This window comes from Corapipo altera, unplaced genomic scaffold (genome assembly GCF_003945725.1).
Source record: "Corapipo altera isolate COAL_440 unplaced genomic scaffold, ASM394572v1 61045, whole genome shotgun sequence".
Classification (NCBI taxonomy): domain Eukaryota; kingdom Metazoa; phylum Chordata; class Aves; order Passeriformes; family Pipridae; genus Corapipo; species Corapipo altera.
The window spans coordinates 1,268,251-1,287,340 of record NW_020884975.1 but is presented as its reverse complement, the minus strand read 5'-3'; the positions used below and the strand labels follow the sequence as shown (position 1 = coordinate 1,287,340).

General features: G+C 42.4%; 1 protein-coding gene across 4 annotated transcripts in view; it reads right to left on the bottom strand.

Moving 5' to 3' along the window:
* Nucleotides 1-19,090, bottom strand: part of UNC13B (unc-13 homolog B) — a 208,517-nt gene that overhangs the window by 163,457 nt on the left and 25,970 nt on the right. For all 4 annotated transcript variants that reach the window (XM_027665364.1, XM_027665365.1, XM_027665366.1 and 1 more), the window contains exons 2-7: nt 18,073-18,102; nt 15,961-16,060; nt 12,006-12,123; nt 10,929-11,052; nt 2,920-2,990; nt 285-342 (exon numbers count right to left, since the gene is read on the bottom strand). In XM_027665364.1, coding sequence (XP_027521165.1) covers nt 285-342; nt 2,920-2,990; nt 10,929-11,052; nt 12,006-12,123; nt 15,961-16,060; nt 18,073-18,102 — 501 coding nt within the window. The remainder of the gene's footprint in view (nt 1-284; nt 343-2,919; nt 2,991-10,928; nt 11,053-12,005; nt 12,124-15,960; nt 16,061-18,072; nt 18,103-19,090) is intronic.

Here is a 19,090-nt window from a genome sequence, read left to right as displayed (position 1 = left end):
TCTAACAATCCAGGTGACTTTGACCACATTTGCTGTTCCTTTTGCACATAAGGACTCCAGCAGGTTAGACTCAATTTTGCTTCCTTGCATCAGAAGCTTTAGACCAGCATTTTGAGGAGCACAGCTTTTCATAACTGACAAAAGTTGCTGGCTGCACAGAGATTTAAGTATTTCTAGCAAGAAAATATTGTTCTGATGTACCATCACTTGATAACTAAGTACAGAAGGAAATTAAGTACGCTGTAAGAGGAAAAAATACTGAGAAGAAATAAAGTCTAACTTACAACACTGGGAGGCAGCACTGGGCAAGGGTTTCTTCTGGACTTCCTCCTGAAAGGAGTACTAAGGGAGGAAAAAAAAATAGGAAAAAACACAGATGGATAAAAAAGCAAACAGCTTTCAGAATACAGCATGCCACACATAAGAGAAAATATACCTGGTAGTATCAAAGCATAATATCTATAAGGATAATATCTATAATAGATTCTCCATAATATAAACACAGTCCCAGAAGCGTCCTTTTTTTCATGCTAAAATCACATGTTCCAAAGTGCACATCTTGTTAGGGTGAAATCTGCTTTACTACAAGCACAGGCCCCTACTATCAATTGTGAGGCCTCAAATTAGACACCTAAAAGACCTGATTCTCCACACCATCATGTCAGTGTGACAGGGAGCTCAGAACTGAGTATAAGCCTGTTTACATTTAGACACTCCAGCACAGCTTAAACAGCTCAAAACTCCAGTGGGCTCACAGCAACTCTGCAGCAGGAGATGGAAGCAGTTAGATAATTCATGTGTCTGGCAGGGTAGGAACACAATGTTTGCCCAGTCAACACTTGCAAACTCTCCTGTGATCCACTTTACATCCAAAGTAAAGAATTTTTCATCTCATTTAATAATAAATTAGAGAACACAGAGGTATTTCAATTAGCCAGCTTTGACTTTTTACAAAGCTGTTTGTTACAGCATCAAAGCATTCCCAAAGGGAATGCCAGTGATTTTATTTTGTTATTCCATCTTGTATTACATAGAGATACGAGAAAATTAGGACAATTGACCAAAATAATGAGAGCAGTCTTTGCTGGGAAAAAAGGGTCTGACAACAAAGGAAGTGGCAAACTTAGCAAGATGGTGCTGCAGCCTGTGCAAAACAGGGCCACCAGACAGTCTCTCCTTGGATTTGGTAAGGATTAATGGCCAGTTCTTTACACAGAAGGTGACAACCCGAAGACTTCCACTGTGGTTATCTTCCAATCTGTGCTATTTAAAATGCACAAGGGATCCTGAAAGGTGGTTAGTCTTGTCATCAGCAAACTGCCAACCCACTGAGTTAATCAGGATTGTGAAAACAAGAACTGCCAGATCTGACAGCACTGACTGGTTGACAAAGCGGTGAAAGGAAGTCTGTTGATGAGCAATTTCAGAAGCACAGGACAGCAACGGGTTCTGAATTATTATCCTCAGAGATCCCAAAATGGCAGCAGTTTGTTCTTTTTAAGGCATCAGCCTGACTGGCTATCAGCAGTCCCAACATGAAAACTGAGCATTGTTTGTAGGAAGAGAGGCTGGAAAGTATTTTTATGACACCATATGAACTCCAAATGAACCTGCTTATTGAATACTGCTGTGCAGCCTTAGTCTGTTCATTCATTGTCTCAGAGGTAGCTGAACCTAACGTACAGAAAAGAAGATAAAGGCACAAAGTTGCCCTGCACCATAAATACCGCTGTGCAGACTGGGATTCTGCAGCCCAGAAGGTGAGGTCTGTAAAGGTGAGTGGCACAGAGCGGATGCATGAGGATCAGTCATTTAATTTGTCCAAATAAACCTGCCACCAGCTGGTTTCACAACATTGGGTTTATTCGCCTAGAGCAAATAAGGTGTTTCTTCAGGCAATGCACAATTAAGGTGCTGAATTCCTTTGCTACAACATAAGTGACCTGGGTGCACTGAAAAGGCAACTGCCATCCACAAAGAAAAATCCACTGAATGCTGTTAAACACAAGAATACTGCCTCTGGCTCTGGAAGATCCTGAGCTACAAGTCGCTGCCAATTAGATGAACATGCAATGAAGATCTCATCCCCATTCTGAGTGGCTGGCAGACAGGGGACAATAACCTTAAGTCAGACACTGCAAAAGTGTCCTTACATTTTTTCATTTTCTCACTGGTGACACAGAACAGCCACAATAAATTTGAGACCATTAGGTCACAAATACAGAGAGATTATTTTGGTACTGGTATTTGACAAAAGCATGCACTTAGCACGCAGATGAATGGCACAGTAGGGAAAGGGAAGTCTCAGGGTATCTGTCAGCAAGTACCAGCTCAGTGAAGCACTAGAGGGCACCTTTGCTTCGCTGAAGTACCTGGCACGGACTGCTCCTACAGCCCACGGGACCAGGGAGGCACCACAGCAGGATCACTGACAGGACTAATCGCAGACTGAGCTTTTTCATCGACTCCTAGAGGTTCTCAAGTCTCTAGGAAGGCAGGAGAGATTGCCCCAAACATTTTTATCCACCGAAAAACTGGTGTGTCCTCAGTCAAAAAGAAAATCCACCTTATTTTCCTTCATCTGCGCAGTAAAACAACTGACTCATACAAGGAGCAGAAAAGAACAGATGAAGGATTCCAGAAGAAAAATCTCCTGAAGTCATCGCATTGGCAGAATATCTTGTACGTTATCTTGCTACGGAAAGAGACCTATCAAAGGCTTTAAGCAAGCACCATGTTCTTACTCAGTGATGTTCACATCAACATGTGTGCGTGGTTTTTTTAAAATGCTACATTTCTGGTACAGGCATCACTATGTTAAATCTTACTTTGCAAACAATCACAGAGATCCAATACAAAGAACAAAAGCAAGTTATATGGCATTCAGGGCTACGTTAATCTTTCAGTTTAGATATTTACCTCATCATCTCCCAGTGAATTTATTTGTTCCAATTTTCTGGTCCAGTATCTGGCCTCTTCTTCAGGGATATCTATATCAAAAGAGTAAGTCACACCAGCTTATTAATGAGGCAAGTCTGCATTTATGACCATTAGCATTAAAACAGGGAGAGCAGTCCAAGATCACACCACCACAAAAAACCCACATGTGATTTTGAAGAAATAAAACTGTCTTAGGTTAGCACTCAGATGAAAAAACAAACATTGTAAATAGTAACACAGTTCAAGGGGTTACATTGCTTTCTTGTTTAAAGCTGATTAACCAAATGCACACTGCACAAAGGTAGGAAAGAGAAAGACAGACTGGTTCACATTTAATTCAAGTATTAGTTTCATGAAGAGCCATTTCGCAATGATATTTTAATACACTTGCTATATGCTTGATAACACATAAAAAGAGCATCTTCTGGAGGCTTTTATAACCTCAACAGAACATGGGCTCCCTTTGAATAGCATATCTTACCTGAATACCTGGTGTAGCACAAATTAAAACACAAAAGCTAAATGGTCTCTTTTATTCCTTTGCAGGCAATAAGCAAAATCTTTTGAGGTAAAGAACAGTGTTACATTATAGGCAGTCATATTCACTTGAAAGCACATTCCTACTTTTACACCACACTGCAACTTCATTGTGAAATGAATCACAACAACACTTTTACCTTCTAGATTTACCAACTGGATGACTGGCAGCAAGTAGCAAGCATTATCACCTTTATTTTGGTAACTATTTCTATTCTCTATTTCACACTTTGAAGTAATATAGTGTCCTAATGGAACACAGACTTCTGCCACTCAAAATTTCACCTTTCAAAGCACACTCTGGGAGATGTAGATGAACTGCTGTGAAAAGCCTGACACAAAATTATTTAGGGATGGGGTGGTGTAAAATCACTGGTAAAGGAAAAAAAAGGTTATGGGTTTGGGTTTTGGGTGTTTTTTTTTACCTACTCAACATCCCTGACTGTAACAACTTCTGAAATCTGGCTATTCATGGTGAGAAACCGCCCCAGTGCAGAAACATCAAAGCTCGCAGAGGAAGGAAGTGGAGGCAGTGCTCCAGCTAGACAACACCAGCCCTGCAAGCCAACAAGAAGATAGTGCTATACCAGTTCAGCTGGTTTTCCCGCCCTCTGTAACCCTTTATACTCTCAGATGGCCTCAAAAGGAGCCAAGTTTATGTCTAAGAAGTTTGTTCTCCTGACAAGAACTCCACCCAATGACCACCACTACAATAGTGTGTTCAGTTGTGCATTGGGAGAAGCAGGCTTGGGATGGCCTCCTGGTGTAAAGGTGATTCTAAAAGTTACATCCACCCTCACTCCTGAGAGAAAAAAGAACAGGATTTATTGGCAGGTGAGCATTCCATTGGAACTGTGATGCTTTCAGGAAGGATCAAGTATTGTTTTCTTCTTGTACTTTGATGGGATTATCTGTCCTACATGTGTTCTCTCTCAGCCACACAAATAAATCTTATGAAGGCAGTGACCCCAGAAAATTGGAAATAATAGTGGCCATGAACCACTATCAACAGAAACATGCCAGATTTAGTGGAATTTCAAGCTTCAGAAGTAGGTATTTCCTTGGACTACAAATTCAATTCTACACCTCTGTAAGAGAAACATCACTGTATTTTTATGCAACTAGTCTCATCCAGACAAGGGGATAAAATAGTCACCACTTGACACAGTTTTATGGAACCTTAATCCCTGGCTCCAAAAAAACCTGCATCAAGTAGGAAAAAAGACAATCTCTTTCTCCTTGCTTGGAGGGAGACCAAAATAATTTACCCCAACCATAATACACAAAGCCAGTTGCTCTTCCTGGTGTACAGTACATTACCTTGTCGTTAAATCCTAACAGAAAACAAGCTAAGAGAAGTATGAGAGAGTCTTCCAGAACTGCAAGAGTTGTAGGAAAACATACATGGTTTTAATCATTAGAGCTTTAGATCACAGCTGCACAGATTTATTAGACAAGCTCTGCAGAAATCAGGGTTGGCATTCAGGGAGAATCTGGATAGAATTGACCCAGAAAGAAGACATCAATGAACTGAACAGCTATCAGCACACAACTTGATGAGATTTAGGAAGACAAACTCTAACAAGGACCTGAAACAATCAAAAACTTACAGCAAAGCCTATGGAATTGTCTTTGAAAGCCAACACTTCTCTAAGACATGAAGAAAAACTCATGAATTGAGGACTAGAGGTCAGAGCCTATCTTGTATCCCAGATGCCCATTTCATAAGTAGAGTGATCAGATTTTTACTGCAGGATTGCTGCTTCCATTGAAGCAGCTTCTTATGCAAGTCAGAGATAAAAATCTGCTACTGTCCAGATACCAGTTGCTTCAAGGACATCGTCTTGGTCTTAGAGAAACTCTTGTCATCAATACTAATGCCAGTACAATTACTGCACAGCAAACGTTAAACATGAAGCAATGGGCCTATGACCTTGAGTCAAGTAACCTGCCCAGATAAAGAGATCCCAACAAGATAGAATTCTTGATGTTTTGAGGAAGCAGTTTGTTTTTTACTTTCACAATTCTGTTGTGTCTCACCTCAGCCAGCAGTTTCGTTGAAGCTCATTCTTTGGAATGCAGAGAACAGAAATTTCTAGCGCGGAGATCACAGACCGCTTGCAAGGCCACATCCACTGGCCAGCTCCTACATCACTGCTCAACTTTGATTACAATGGAAATTACTATGCTACATTAACTTTTGCTTACAAGATACAAATGTGGAACTAGTCCAAAAAGAGGACACCTGATGCCAGCTCTGGACTCCACTGACATCACGTCTGGTGAAAAAAAGGAGCAAGGTCACATGTCAGTGGAACTTATTCATGGCCACATGAATAAGAGCAGAGAGGAGAAGGGTAGCTATGTTCAATAGCTTTTGGGGCTTATTAATTTGATGCTAACACAGAAATATTGCAAGCTTTACTGCCCTTCTCCTACTGCCATCCTCAGCTGGAAGCTGAACCCCTTGTTTTCTCTGGGCTCCTGGTGTTAGGGAGCAGTGAAGTCTGGTTGCTCCCCAAGGGAGGGGAGGATCTCCTGGTTGGCAGGGCAGGGGACTTGCCATTTAGGGTCTCATTCTTACAGCACCTGAGCAAGGTGAGCAGAGCAGGCCCAGAGATCATGGCAAGGGTCAACCTGGAGCCCAGATTGGCAGCCTGGTCCATGATGACAAGGTAGGCCTGAGGTCAAGTCCAGACCAGGGCCTGAATCTATGGGGTCCCTAAGCAGGCAGAGACACGGCACTGGCTGGGATGAGGGATCAGTAAGTCCCACAACATAACTCAGGACTGAAGGCTCAGAGCTGAGCTGAAGTGGGATTCCTGGGCACATGAGCAGAGGTGTTGGATGGAGGTCCCGGGTGAGGCTGCTCAGAGCAAATAGGACGTATCAGTGTACCCAGGGCCCTGACACCTGGATACAAACAGACACAGAAATGGGGACACAGCAGTACAGTCACTTATCAGACTGAGGAAGGAAATGGAGGAGAATTTGGTGCATCTATACAGACCACTCCACTGTTATACCCCTTGAGGTCCTAAACATGACAGTATTCCTGCTTAGAGATCTCTAGCTTGGCAATAACCAGGCATTTCAGCCCTAAAGCTTTTCTTCTCCTCAGGTTTAGTGGTCCTTGCTCTAATCCTTGCACATCACCTTGTGCCTCCTGGGTTTTTCCCAGGTAGCAAGTCCTGGGCTGGGGCATACCCCAGCTCAGCATAAGAACAAGTGCCGAAGGTGATACCCTCTCTCTCCCCACTTTCCTACAAGCCTTCACGTGGCTTCCCCTCTTCCTAACCCCAATTTCTCCCCTTTTCCAATGTATGGGAATCTTTGCACGTTCTCACTGAAATGAGTTTGTCAAGCTGAGTGTTTCTTTCTGTTCAGTTCCTAAGAGAATAAAACAACAAAGCACATTTACTCCACCTGATGGCTGGATGCAGATCAGCATGCTCTCAGCCTGGGAGTAATGAGAACACTAAAAGCATCTTCACTCCAATTATGAACTAGAAACTGCCTGGCACATAACCAAACTGCTATAGTTCAGGAGCCAAAAGCATTTTTGAGTGCTGCATCCTGTGAGGGATTTACACATAGTCATTACATTTCTAAAAAAGGGGGGCAGAGTAAAATTGCTTCTAAACAGAACAATTTTACACTTGAAAAGCAGCATCCTGAAAAGTCTGTGACAGCACACACTCACTGCATCAAAACAATAATAGCAAGACTGTCTTCTCTTTACCAGTAAATTTTCTAAACCAACCACAGAAGGCTTTCTCCCTTCCTTGATATGTGTGTCTTGTTCCTGAGAAGAAACAGATATGATCAGTGGAGAAACCTGCTCCAGCCTGTCTTTGCTCACAATCCCACGAAGAAGGCAGTTTACTGCCATTTTTAATAGACCACCAAATATAAAAATGCTTTGCACCCTATGGGTTAAGATCAACTCTCACTAACACTTCATGTTTCCCATGCTCACTCTTCGCTGCACTTTTACAGAAGAGGATTTTCAGTCATCCTGTTTCTATGAGACTGAACATTCAAGCACCTGGGGCTGGTAGAGATCATTAGAGGACAATCTGGCCCCCAGCAGCACAGTCCATCACACAAAAAGGTCCACAGGTCTGCTCTCTCCTGTACACCCTGTGCTGATGTCACACTAACAACACTACTGACCACAAGGCAAGAGTTGCATCTGGAATGTGCAGTGGGACACATGGGCGATATATCAAGGCCACCACAGTAGTTCTTTTTCCCGTTAGAAATCTGGGCATTAACGAAGTTTAGCTCCTGTATGACCTCAAAAAAGCTTATCTAAAATCACCAGGAGCAGCGACTAAACTCTCATCAGCCTTTGTCAGGAGATGATTGCTTCCCAACCCTAAGCCTGGTAAATACTTAAAAACAACTTTATATGAAACCCCCTCCCCCCCCCAAAAAAAAAAACAACCAAAAAAAAAAACCCTCTAAAGTTGCCTTCATCATATACTACCAGTACTAGCATCAGCATGTTCTGCATTTATTTCAGCTTCAGCTGTTGCCAGTCTACAGAGTACCAGGAGAAGAGATACCAAGAAGGTAGACTCTTCAATATATCATGTGGATGCAGAACAACAAACCAGTTTCTATACCTCACTGAACACACAATCATGTTTTACATCACAGATTTCAGCTTTTCTGGTTTTCAAGTTCACTTATTCTCTTTTATAAACCCTAAAAAACTTCTCAAGATCTACTTAAATAAAACAAAACATTACAAATACACAGAATAACCAGGAGTACTGGATCTGTATACATCTAAATGAAAGAGAGCAGCCAGAAGTGACAGAAAAAGCACAGAAGCACAGCCAAACAGAACACACAGTTTTTTAAAGCTGCTATCCCAGACAGCAGTGTTTAACTTGACTTGAAAAGCGGCACAAGCTGTACATGTGCACACATATCGCTCTGCTTCTCATGTATCTACAGTAGCCAAGAGATCCTCACCTGGGAAACAAAACATGAAACACAATGTTCCTAAGTGTCACTTCAAACCTGCTGTTATTAAAATATTGCCACTAGCGCACTGCTGATGACTTAAGAACTTCCACAGGCAGATCAGTGATCCACTTAGCTCCCTGTGTAGGTTTAAAGGGGCAGTTCCCAGCTCATTTTGAAGAGTCTTAACATGTAGGGCACTGGGAGTCCACATTGCTGCCATCCAGCTAAAGGGAAGCCGACCAGCAAATCCACTGGGAGAGACGCAGAGGCACTGCTGTGAGCTGAGCTGCCTCCACGCATCTCTCTGAGGCTCACAGTACTTGGGGCAAGGAGACAGAGCCTAACCAATGTTGCAGGGTCTTTCTCTATTGTAGATGTGACGGCACAAGACGCTCAGTCATGGCCTGAAGGGAAGCACTGCTGGAGAAGGTGACGCTCCCTTCCAGAGAAATATCACACCCCCTTTAGTGCCTACTGCTTTTCAACCTGTCTCTGACCTTGCCATGGCAGGACACACTGAAAACGGAGATAGAAGCAAAAACTGTAGCACTCTTCAAGGGAAGAGCAGTAGAAGCCTTGAAAGACCTAACTCATGGACCCATTTTTTCCTGGACATTATGAAACACTGGGAAGGCAGACAACTTTTCACACTCTACAATAAAACTCCTTCAACACAGCAGTGTGGACTTCCTGTTGCTTCAGTATTTGGCCTAGTAAGCAAAGAAATAAGTAACAGATGTACTTTAAATGATCAATTGTGTTAAAAAAAGAAGAATCACAAAAATCTTGTTATTTGTTGTCTGCTCTGCATGAAATCCTACTTCTCCAAATGTAAAAATTTAGACTAGTAGTAAAAAAAACCCAAAAAAAAAAACCAAATAAAAACTCTCGTGAGTATAGTAGTAGGGAGAAAATAAATTATTACCTGAAATAGTTTTGTTTTTTAAATGCAGATGCTCTAATACATAATGATTTACAGGGAGTCTTTTTTCTTATGCTTGAAAAAAAAAAAATCTCAAAATGTAATGTTGTTCAAAATATGAATTGCAGAAGAAAGCAAATTCACTTTTTGACCCTTTCTGAATACAAAGGGAGACACCAAAACTTCATTTTCTTTTAAAGCAGTGACAGATTACAAGCAACTGTGTCACAATGAACTTAGATGAGAAGGCAGTGGCTACAAGCCTTCCCTGCAGCTGTGTGTGCTGTGTTCTGCCCCTCCCAGAAGCCTCAACACTTGCCCCAAAGAACCAAGATTTCCATGTGAGGTGAAGCGAAGTGTGTTGTTCCTCCTCTTACATAACAAGCAATTTCAGTAATAAACTTCCCGCTGACAGGGTGAAAGCTGTCAAATACCTTTTCCCCTTTACACACTGGACTGTACTTAAAGGGTAGTGCCATTAGAACACTGAAGTACAACCATCCAGGGGACTGTGCACTCAGAACAGCACACTCAGAGCACTAGATACAATTTGCACTGACTGTCGTGCTGCAGGGCCAAGGCCTGCATCCTCCTGCACTAGCAAGGGGGGTATGAGACTCAAAGACGTCCTCACTCCTTCCCACAACAGATGGTCACCCCTGACAGGTGCTGGCCAAATGCCAGTAGGTGCACAAATGTTCCACCCCTGGTTAGAGTACTATACAAATTCCCCACACTGGCAGGGGGCTTGGCAGCTAAAAAGAAGCAACAGGCAGAGAGGGAGAAAGGAGTCTTGCAATGACAGACAACTTTGAAACACTTCAATGCCCAGTGCATGAAAAAAACAATAGCACAAGCCCTGAAAACATCATCTCTGCTCTTATTAGCTAAGAGCTGGAAAGAGAAGTTTCATAAGCCTGGGATGCATTTTGGCCAAGGCCTTACTTTTGGGGTTTATTTGGTTATTTTGTTTGCTTGTTTTTAAGTAAAATAAAATTTTAAAATTATGCACAACTTGACTTGAGATCTGTTTGCTCCAATTAGCTGCTTTTCCATATTCTGTATTTTACAACCACAAGTAATTGCCAGAAAGGTACTTTTTACAGCATCAAGTTATTTGTATACTCTGCTAATGATAATGTTCAGGAGCATTAAGCATTAATGTTTCACTAACTGAACTACACACTTCTAAGAAGGCTTATGTGCACCTACCACAGAACAGCCCTAGCAATGCCAAAATTATCTAGGTACAAAAAACCAAATGCTTCCTGCTCAGGAACAAAATGTGTGACTACACAATCCTGAAATACTATTAAGATGAAAAATCTACTACTAGTCTAAACATTCCGGCACCCAGGGACTTTCAAATATTCCACATTTATTTGGATCTTGTAAAAAGAAGCCAAACAGAAAATGAATACCAGAAATTTATCTCCACTGAACTATACTGACTGAACCGAGAATGAGCACAACTTGATTATAAAACTCAATCTGCCACCACTTTCTCTCCACTGTCAGCACTCTGGGTAAGTTACGGAAAAGCACTCACCAAAAGGTAATTCAAATCTTGTGTCCAGCAAAATTTTATGAGGAGTTGGGTTTTTGGTTCCGCAGATTTCATCATGTTTCATTACAACTTCTGCCTCCAACGTAGACCATTCCCCAGGACCTTCCTGTGGATCACGAGCCACATGTGAATGAACTTTCAAGTCTGAAGAACTTTATGCAGCAACTCTTATACACTTGTTAAAAGACTCCAGGAAGAGCTTTACAGCATTATCAAGGCCTAGTACTTTGTTTAACATCAAATTACATCCAGTCAGCATGTGCTGGCTTTTTCTTCCAAACTGGATTTCTTTGAAGTCTCAGAGGCCTTTACCAGGACAAGTAGCAAACATCTCCTAGCTTAACTGCTGCCTTCTTAGTGGAATTGCAAAGGTAAGACCTCAAAGACAGGACCAAGGAACGCTTAGACACCAACAGACCTTAAGCCACACTGCTGAGCATCCTCAATCTTTTCCCTGTATGGAAAATATACTCTCTCTCGCCCTGTTGAAATTCAATAATCTTCTAATTAAATACACTGATATTTGAGTTAAAAAAACAAATATGTCTTGCTTAGCTGCAACGACTGCCAAATTCAGTAGTTAGGGCAGTTACAGACATTGGCACATCCCATTTCCTACTTTTTTCCATATATATCAGCATCAGTAACACCTCTAACACTGCAATCAGAAGCCCTAAGAAGATGATGCAGACATGCTCTGGGCCTACTCCGTCAGCTGGACTACGACAGTCTTTAGCAACATGTTACAGAAATTTGAGCATCAGATGAAGCAGTCACTCCTTAAGACTTCAGACACTTGTCACTTACATGTTCCTCAACAAATTAAGCCCTGGTTTTTGAGTCCACATGACTAAAATGAGACCAAAAACCCCTGTGTAATTTTGGTCTCACTTCAAAACCAAAACCAATAAAATGAGAGAGCCCTCTCTGGTCACCCAGCCTTCCTGACTTTTCAAGTGGAAGTTTTGCTGAGGAGCTCACCCTGGGCTGCACCAGGCCAGATTTGTAACACATTATCTATTAACACTGGAGAAAATAAAGGTTCTGTGTGAGCTTAACCTCATCAGACTGGTGAATGGCCTTCAGAGCAATCCACACGGTCCCAACCAGGGTATCCCAGATCAGTCCTTTGTTCCATACTTCAACAATTAGTCCCAGGTCCAGTCGGCTGATCTCACTGCAAGAAAAGAAAAGGCATCACAGGTGAGAAAAAAGAGAATACCATCCAATTCTGTTTTAGGTTCCAATTACCACCATGATTGTACCAGTGAACTCTTTCCACACAGCAGTGTCAAGCTACAGAAAGCTTCTGGAAGTCTATGGTCGAGGCAGCTCATACTCACAAAGGTCACTAGTTTCTAATAACTACACAAAGATTGCAAATAAAACCCAGAACTATGTCATGCATCAACTGCCAGCTGGGAACTCATCTCTGCAGCTATGTACACAGGAGGAGGAAGTGTATCTTGGACCAAAACCGAGGGGTGAATTGTTCTTTGTCATCGGGCACAATATTTCTAACAAAGTGGGTGTCTCCCTTGGCAGCACAGCAACACAAGTGTGCTCTGGCAGATGCAAACATGCCAATACTTACCTGTGAATGATGTTACCCCATGTCCAAAGTAACAGTCCCAAAATCACAGCTGCACCAGCAGCCCTACCTATTGCTCAGGGCTATGTTGCACCACTTCTGCTCCAGCACTAGCTACTTCCACATGGCCACCAAGTGCCAAGTTCTTGGAAATACTTATCTGAAGGTTTTCATGACATCTTCCCTTTCAGTAAGGAAAAAATGCATCTCAAATTTGCTTCCTTCCAGTGTTTCATAGCATTTATACCTCTCTCTTCCATGCTAGTTTATAACCTGTCTGCTTCAGAACAGCCTGACACATACACAGCTGGTAAAAACAATGAAGTAGAGAACAATCCTGAGCTGTCTGTTGATACACAACTGCCTCACACTTATCAGGAAGAAAGGCTATCACTCCTGATTCTCTGAGCTCAGGGCTTCCCTTCAGTGCAAATATTAATCCCCAAAAGTAGATATTTCAGACAGTCAGTCCAAAGCTGCTGCCTTTTGTCCTTTAGTCCAAATGTATCCATTTTACATCTATCAAGGAAATTTAAAAGCATGTTATCCCCTACTTTCTATAGGCTGCCATCATGGCCAAAAAAAGAAAGAACCGCTGCAAATCCCAGCATCTGTTTCAGCTTTGCCCATTTCTTACAACTTGAAAAGGGAACGCAGTATCTACAAGGCTCAAGACAAACCCTACAGCTACAGCAAAGCACATTAATATCTATTTTAAATCCAAGTGCTTCTGTTCGCGTTTGAGACACAGGAATTGAGGTCAGCAGTGTCCAGTACTTGGGTGGCTCAGTCTACACTAGTTCAAAATCAAGCTATTACATAGGCTTATTATGACTTTATTGCTCGCATCTTGTAATTCCAGCATCCTCTCTTTAGACGGGCTTTCATAAATACAACCAAACCAACAACTGCACCAGTACTGCTCTGCCCCTCCCACTGCTTGCCTCTTGGAAGATGATATTTATCTGACTCCAGGCTGCTGATGACTGGCTGTCTGCAGGCTGGACTAGTGTGAGGCCAGAAAGGGAAGGGAAGGAAGAAATACTCTGTTTTCAATCACAGTGTAAAACCATATTCTTTGCTTCAACATACATTGACAGAGCAAGACACTGATCATGAGACACCCAATGGGCTTCTGAGCAGAACTCCACAGGACAGGTCACCAGATAAGAATAATAAATAAAGATATTTTCTGTACAGTGGCTTTGATTGCCTTTGTGTCTCCCTTTCTCCATCTTCTGGTTAGATGCAGAACAGCTTCAGAGAACAAAAGAGCTGAGAATGGTATTTGGTGTCCCTCCCTTTCCACACACACGTAGAATTTAAATAAAATACCTTTCTTTAACACCAAATTAATCATCATGTTCTAAACATCAGTTTGCAGTTTCATTCAAGAGGTCCTTGCTGCAAATATGCAGTTCTTTTTAAAAAGCTGCTTTAAAATTAGAAGACGTCCCCAAAGAATAAATTAAAATGTTTTCCTGGTTTGGTAAATAACCAAATCTCAAACAAGCCCAGAGCCCCCAGTTCTGAAGTGCTACATCTCACAAGAAGTTTGGAAGCAAAAACAACAACACAGACAAAAAACATTTTCTTGCTTGTAGTCTGTTCTTCTAGTATGCCTCACAAAGAAGGTAAACACAAATACAGACAGTAAAAGCATCCTTCCCTCAGGGAAAAACAACTGTATTAAAAATTCTTTTCCAACTCCAGAAAGAAAAAGAGCAAACTAGAGAACAGTAGTATTGGAATACCAGTGTTATTCCTCCTGGGACAACTTAATGTACACAGGATCATGCAAAACACGTTTGTTGCCACATGTAACATTTCTGTCATAAAGAAACAGCAGAACTACTGTGCAGTTGCCTGGCTAAAGCAGGGGTGATAATGGCGAGGTAGTTCAGCTAATATTCTGCTTTCATATTCCCTAGCAACTAATTATGGAGCATTACAATGACCTTACAGCAGGATAGCTCAGCTCCCAGATGATACTGGAGTGCAGTTCCAGGAGCTCCTTCAGGGAAAGGAGGAGGAGCAACCCTGAGAGCCTTCATCCAACATGCTCAAGTGCCTTTCTTAAACCACCTCTGAGTCTCCTCTGCAACTGGCCACGTTCAGAGCCAGTTCCTGTCCACAGGATGAGCACAAATCACAGGCAGAATGAGTTAGTAGTTTGGGTATAGGTGTGTGATTTGGCAGACAGTTACTGTCCCCGGTCCCAACTTTACCCGGTCCTGCATGGTTTACACCAGTGACAGCCATAGCCTCTGTCCAACCAGGAACTGCAGAGCTGAGCAGATGGTGGCGTTCAGGAGCACATGTATTTCACCAGATGTCAAAGAACAGACACTCTGCAGGAGCACACCCCTCTCATACTGCTCCAAAAGCAGACTGGCACCAAAAAAGGGATGTAGGAGCACAGCTATGATGCCAACACTGTGCTAACCCAGGTGAACTCCGTAACCAGAGGCAACAACTTCCCGCTTTCAACTGAGGAGAGCCAACTGCTTCTGGATTGGGAAACATGCTCACAAAATCCCATGTGGGTGTCTTACTACAGATACTATGTAAACACCCCAAACATGCTCAAAACCAGCAGCACTAGCTTTGACTCCGCAAGATGAATACATCATTCCTCCCCATTTAGTTTGCTTTGTCTTACAAAGCTATAGAAACGGAAGCAGATGCAATATAATCAATAAGTCATTCATCCACTAGAAAAAAAGAAAACCACCATTGTGAAAGATACTGGGAAATCTTTGGCTACATGTCAGGATCAGAGCAAATCAGAAGTGCCAAGTGCACCAGAAGCCCGGGAAAAGCTGGAATGAACTGGTTCTGCTGCTCACGGCAGGGACTGGCAGCCCCTTAAGCTGAACCAGAGGAGCTGGAAAACACACTCATGGGCACTGGGCCAATGGCAGAACACATCAACAACACACAAGCAGCTCCCACACTAAGGTAACCAGGATCACCATGTGGAGGTCCTGAGTGCATTAACAACAGCCCTTAATTGCCCTGACCAGCCCCTCCAACAGCCTCCACCCACACCCTGTTCCCATGGTCCAGGAGCTCCATTTAAGCTCAGCTATGGGCCTTCAGCCCTTCTCCAAACTATGTTGCAGGTGTGTGTGTGTGTGTGTCTCTTGCTCATAGCCGCAGCTGTGCAGGTACCTGGCCAAGGACATCCACCCACACCAACCCACAGACCAACTTCCCAGCTCAAACTCAGACTCACCTCCTCCCTCTATAGACCTGACTGGCAATTGCCAGTCTGTGGCACCGGCAGAGACAATCTCCTGGCTTGTGCATTTTACCCACCAAATACTCCAACCCATGCACACAACAGCAGCTCTGTGTGAGTGTAGGGGCTGTGGAAGGACTCGACCACAAGCACCTCAAGCTGTGCACCCCCATACTTACAACATAAAGTCCTGTTCCCAGCAGGGTTGGTCACCGCGCACGGCCACCGTCGTGCTCTTCACATTTTGCACCTTCAATGTCACATACGTATTGAATTTATCTGGGGAATGAGACACAACAAGTTACCTCCATCAGCAGATCCCTTCATCACATACGTGCAACACTTCAACGTTTTCAGCTCACACAGTGCATCCAGAGAGGCCCCAAGTGAAAAGCCCATCTGGAAAGACGTCAGAGGGTTTAAGCAGCCAAATGTTCATGATGTTTTCTACCTGCCATCAAATTTTCAATCACAGCTTTTTTAGAAATTCAAGCACAAACAAACAATATAAGGCAACCAATCACCTGCAGTAAGACAGGGACAAAGAAAGCATGTAAAATCCTAGAGAACACAGACACTTAGTAAAATGCTGCTACTGAAATGCAGACAGGAGGAAGAAGAGACAGTCTGAAGGAACAGGGACCATCATGCAGACCAAGGAGAGCAAAAAACAAACTTGCAAGACATGCAAGCAAGCAGTTGGGTTGAATATATCATTTCTTCCCTTTTGACCCAAGTGCTCTCCTAGTTCCAACCTGGTTTTCCACCCAGGAGTCCACACAGAAAAATCCTGAAAGAACTTTTTCCTCGTTCTTGCTCTTTCCATGCTAATAAAACCAAAAGCAGCCAAGCATAGATACATTCAAAGTTTGCATATCAGCATCTGAGAATGATAAAACTTGCTTTTAAGAGAAGTTATTACCTCAGACCTATCTATCAGCTTCAAAGAGCCTGGAACAAGACACACTAAGTAGCCAGGAAGCAGTGTACATATTTTAACACTTCAGTGTTCTGCTGCATCTATTCCCAGTGCAAGTTAGATCACAGTCCATTTTAATACTGTCAAAACCGCACATGGAAAACAAAGAGGTGATTGGGAAGAGCCAACACAGCTTTCCAAGCAGGAAATTCATGCCTGACAAATCTGATGACCTATGATGTTTCAGCATCTAGCTTCCAATATCCTAACAGAACAAGAAGAAAAGGAAATACATGATCCAGAAGGGATCCACATTTCAGGAAGAAGTAGGAATCACTGAAAGTCAGAGTCTTCATATCTGTGTACATCACTTGCATCCTCCTGGGACACTGGCCTTGTCAGTAAAACCACATGCTTTGCTGAGTTAAACCTAGATTACAGGACAAATATTTTGCATCTGTGAGAAGGCTTCTTAAATAGAGAAAGGATAAAGTACACACTGTCTTCCTTCCAGTCTGGGCAATCAGCTTTCCTTCCCTGGAAATTCAAGGCTAGTGCACACACAGATCTTGACCTGACGTGGAGTATGGACAATGACTCCTGGAAAATTTTCTGCTCAAACCCAAGGAAAGCTGTATCCAAAGAACAAAGCTGAACAAATAAGTCATGAATATAGCTGTGCAATTGCTTGGTATCTAAACACCTGCCCAGGTGTTATTCCAAAAGCAAACTTCTTCTTTTCTAAACTGTACATCAGATTTCATTCAATAAACCTATTTGCCTGCTAAGGGATTGCTTACCACCTACTGAACCACAGTGAAAAAAAGCTGCCTAAACTGTAAATTCTGGGTGTCACCAGCTGTTTGTTTTTACTTTATTACACAGACACAAAACGTAGTGGATGGGGTTTTAATTTCAAGCACAGCCATTATGGACTGTCACATAAGGGAATGAGTCACTTCTGCAATTCCATCCAGCAATCGCGATCAGGATCAAGAAGGCACTGAATCCACACAGGTACACACCAGTCCTGTTCAGTGGACATTTTCAGATCCTGTTTTGAACAGGGACAGAGGAAGGATGAGCAAAAGGGCAGGGTGGGTAGGAAAGGGTGACAATAAAGGAACATATTTCCTTATTCAACACCTGTTTACGTCAGTGAGCAGACAGAGGTTTTCAGCACTATGACACCACATCACAGCCTCAAGCTTTCTACCAACTCAAGCTGCCCGGATGCTCAAGGCAGATCATGTCACTCCTAAGGAGAACGCGGAGGAGCCGAGAGGGGGTGGATGAAACTTGAGGGAGCAGAACGAACAGCAGTGAGAGAGGTATCCCTATTGCTGCAAATTAGCAGTAGAGCATGGCTTACCTGGTGGTCCATGGAGTTTAGCTTTTTTTACTGTAAAGAGAAAAGAAAAAAGAAAAAAGAGGCTGTTAGTGATTTGGTCCTGCTGCAGTTGAGTTAGAGTGTCACAGTGCATCACATTAATTGGACAACATCCCCAGTAGAGACCTGGTGGCTGGAAATCCAGATTAACAGATCTGGAGACAAAAACTTCTTTGTACCCCATGGTACCTCTCTAAAGTGATGCATTTAAAAAAAATAATCATAGGCTTAATGTGTGAAAAGTAATATGATATGGCTTATGGAAAGCAATTTCAAAATCAGTCCTTTGCAACCCCTCCCACAAGTTACTGCTGCTTAGCAAGGTGTCATTTCATACCACCTCACTTACAAAGTTACTTAAAGACACTTTAGAAGAAATAAACATTTCTTTGTAAACAAAGAAACTCTCTTAACAGTGCACAGCAGACCTTCAAACAAAAACTGAAAATAATGAAGCCTGAATAGCAGCTCTATAAGTAGCTCTATATTATGACATCTGTAAATTAAATTAACTAAGCCAAACAAACAGCGGTCTGAAGTCAAATGTCACTTTTACAAGCTCTCCTCTGTTAATTTAATTCCAGGACAGTACTTATATACAAAAATAGAATTGTTAAAACAAAACAGCATTGGCTCTTATCTCACCAGATGAAGAAGGTCCATGTCTACTCAGGGGAGATTTTGTTTACATTTCCCTTTTGCAAGCTCATATCCTCACTAGAATTGCTAAGTGTAACCACCAAGAGAAGACATCTCCAGGCTCCAGCTAGTTTTCCCAGTGGAAAACTAATACGAAGAAGAAAACATATTTAGCAAGCTAGAAATCAAGATATACAGAGAGCAAAAACTTTTAAAAGCTATTATAGTGAAGTTTCCTTCAGAAAACAGAGCTGCCAATACTTAATAGTGGCTCACAGTGTCCAGCTTTCAAGATGAAAATTCTAGAAGGGAGCATTAAAAAATCAAAAAATAATAAAATGCCCTTACACAAGTTACATGC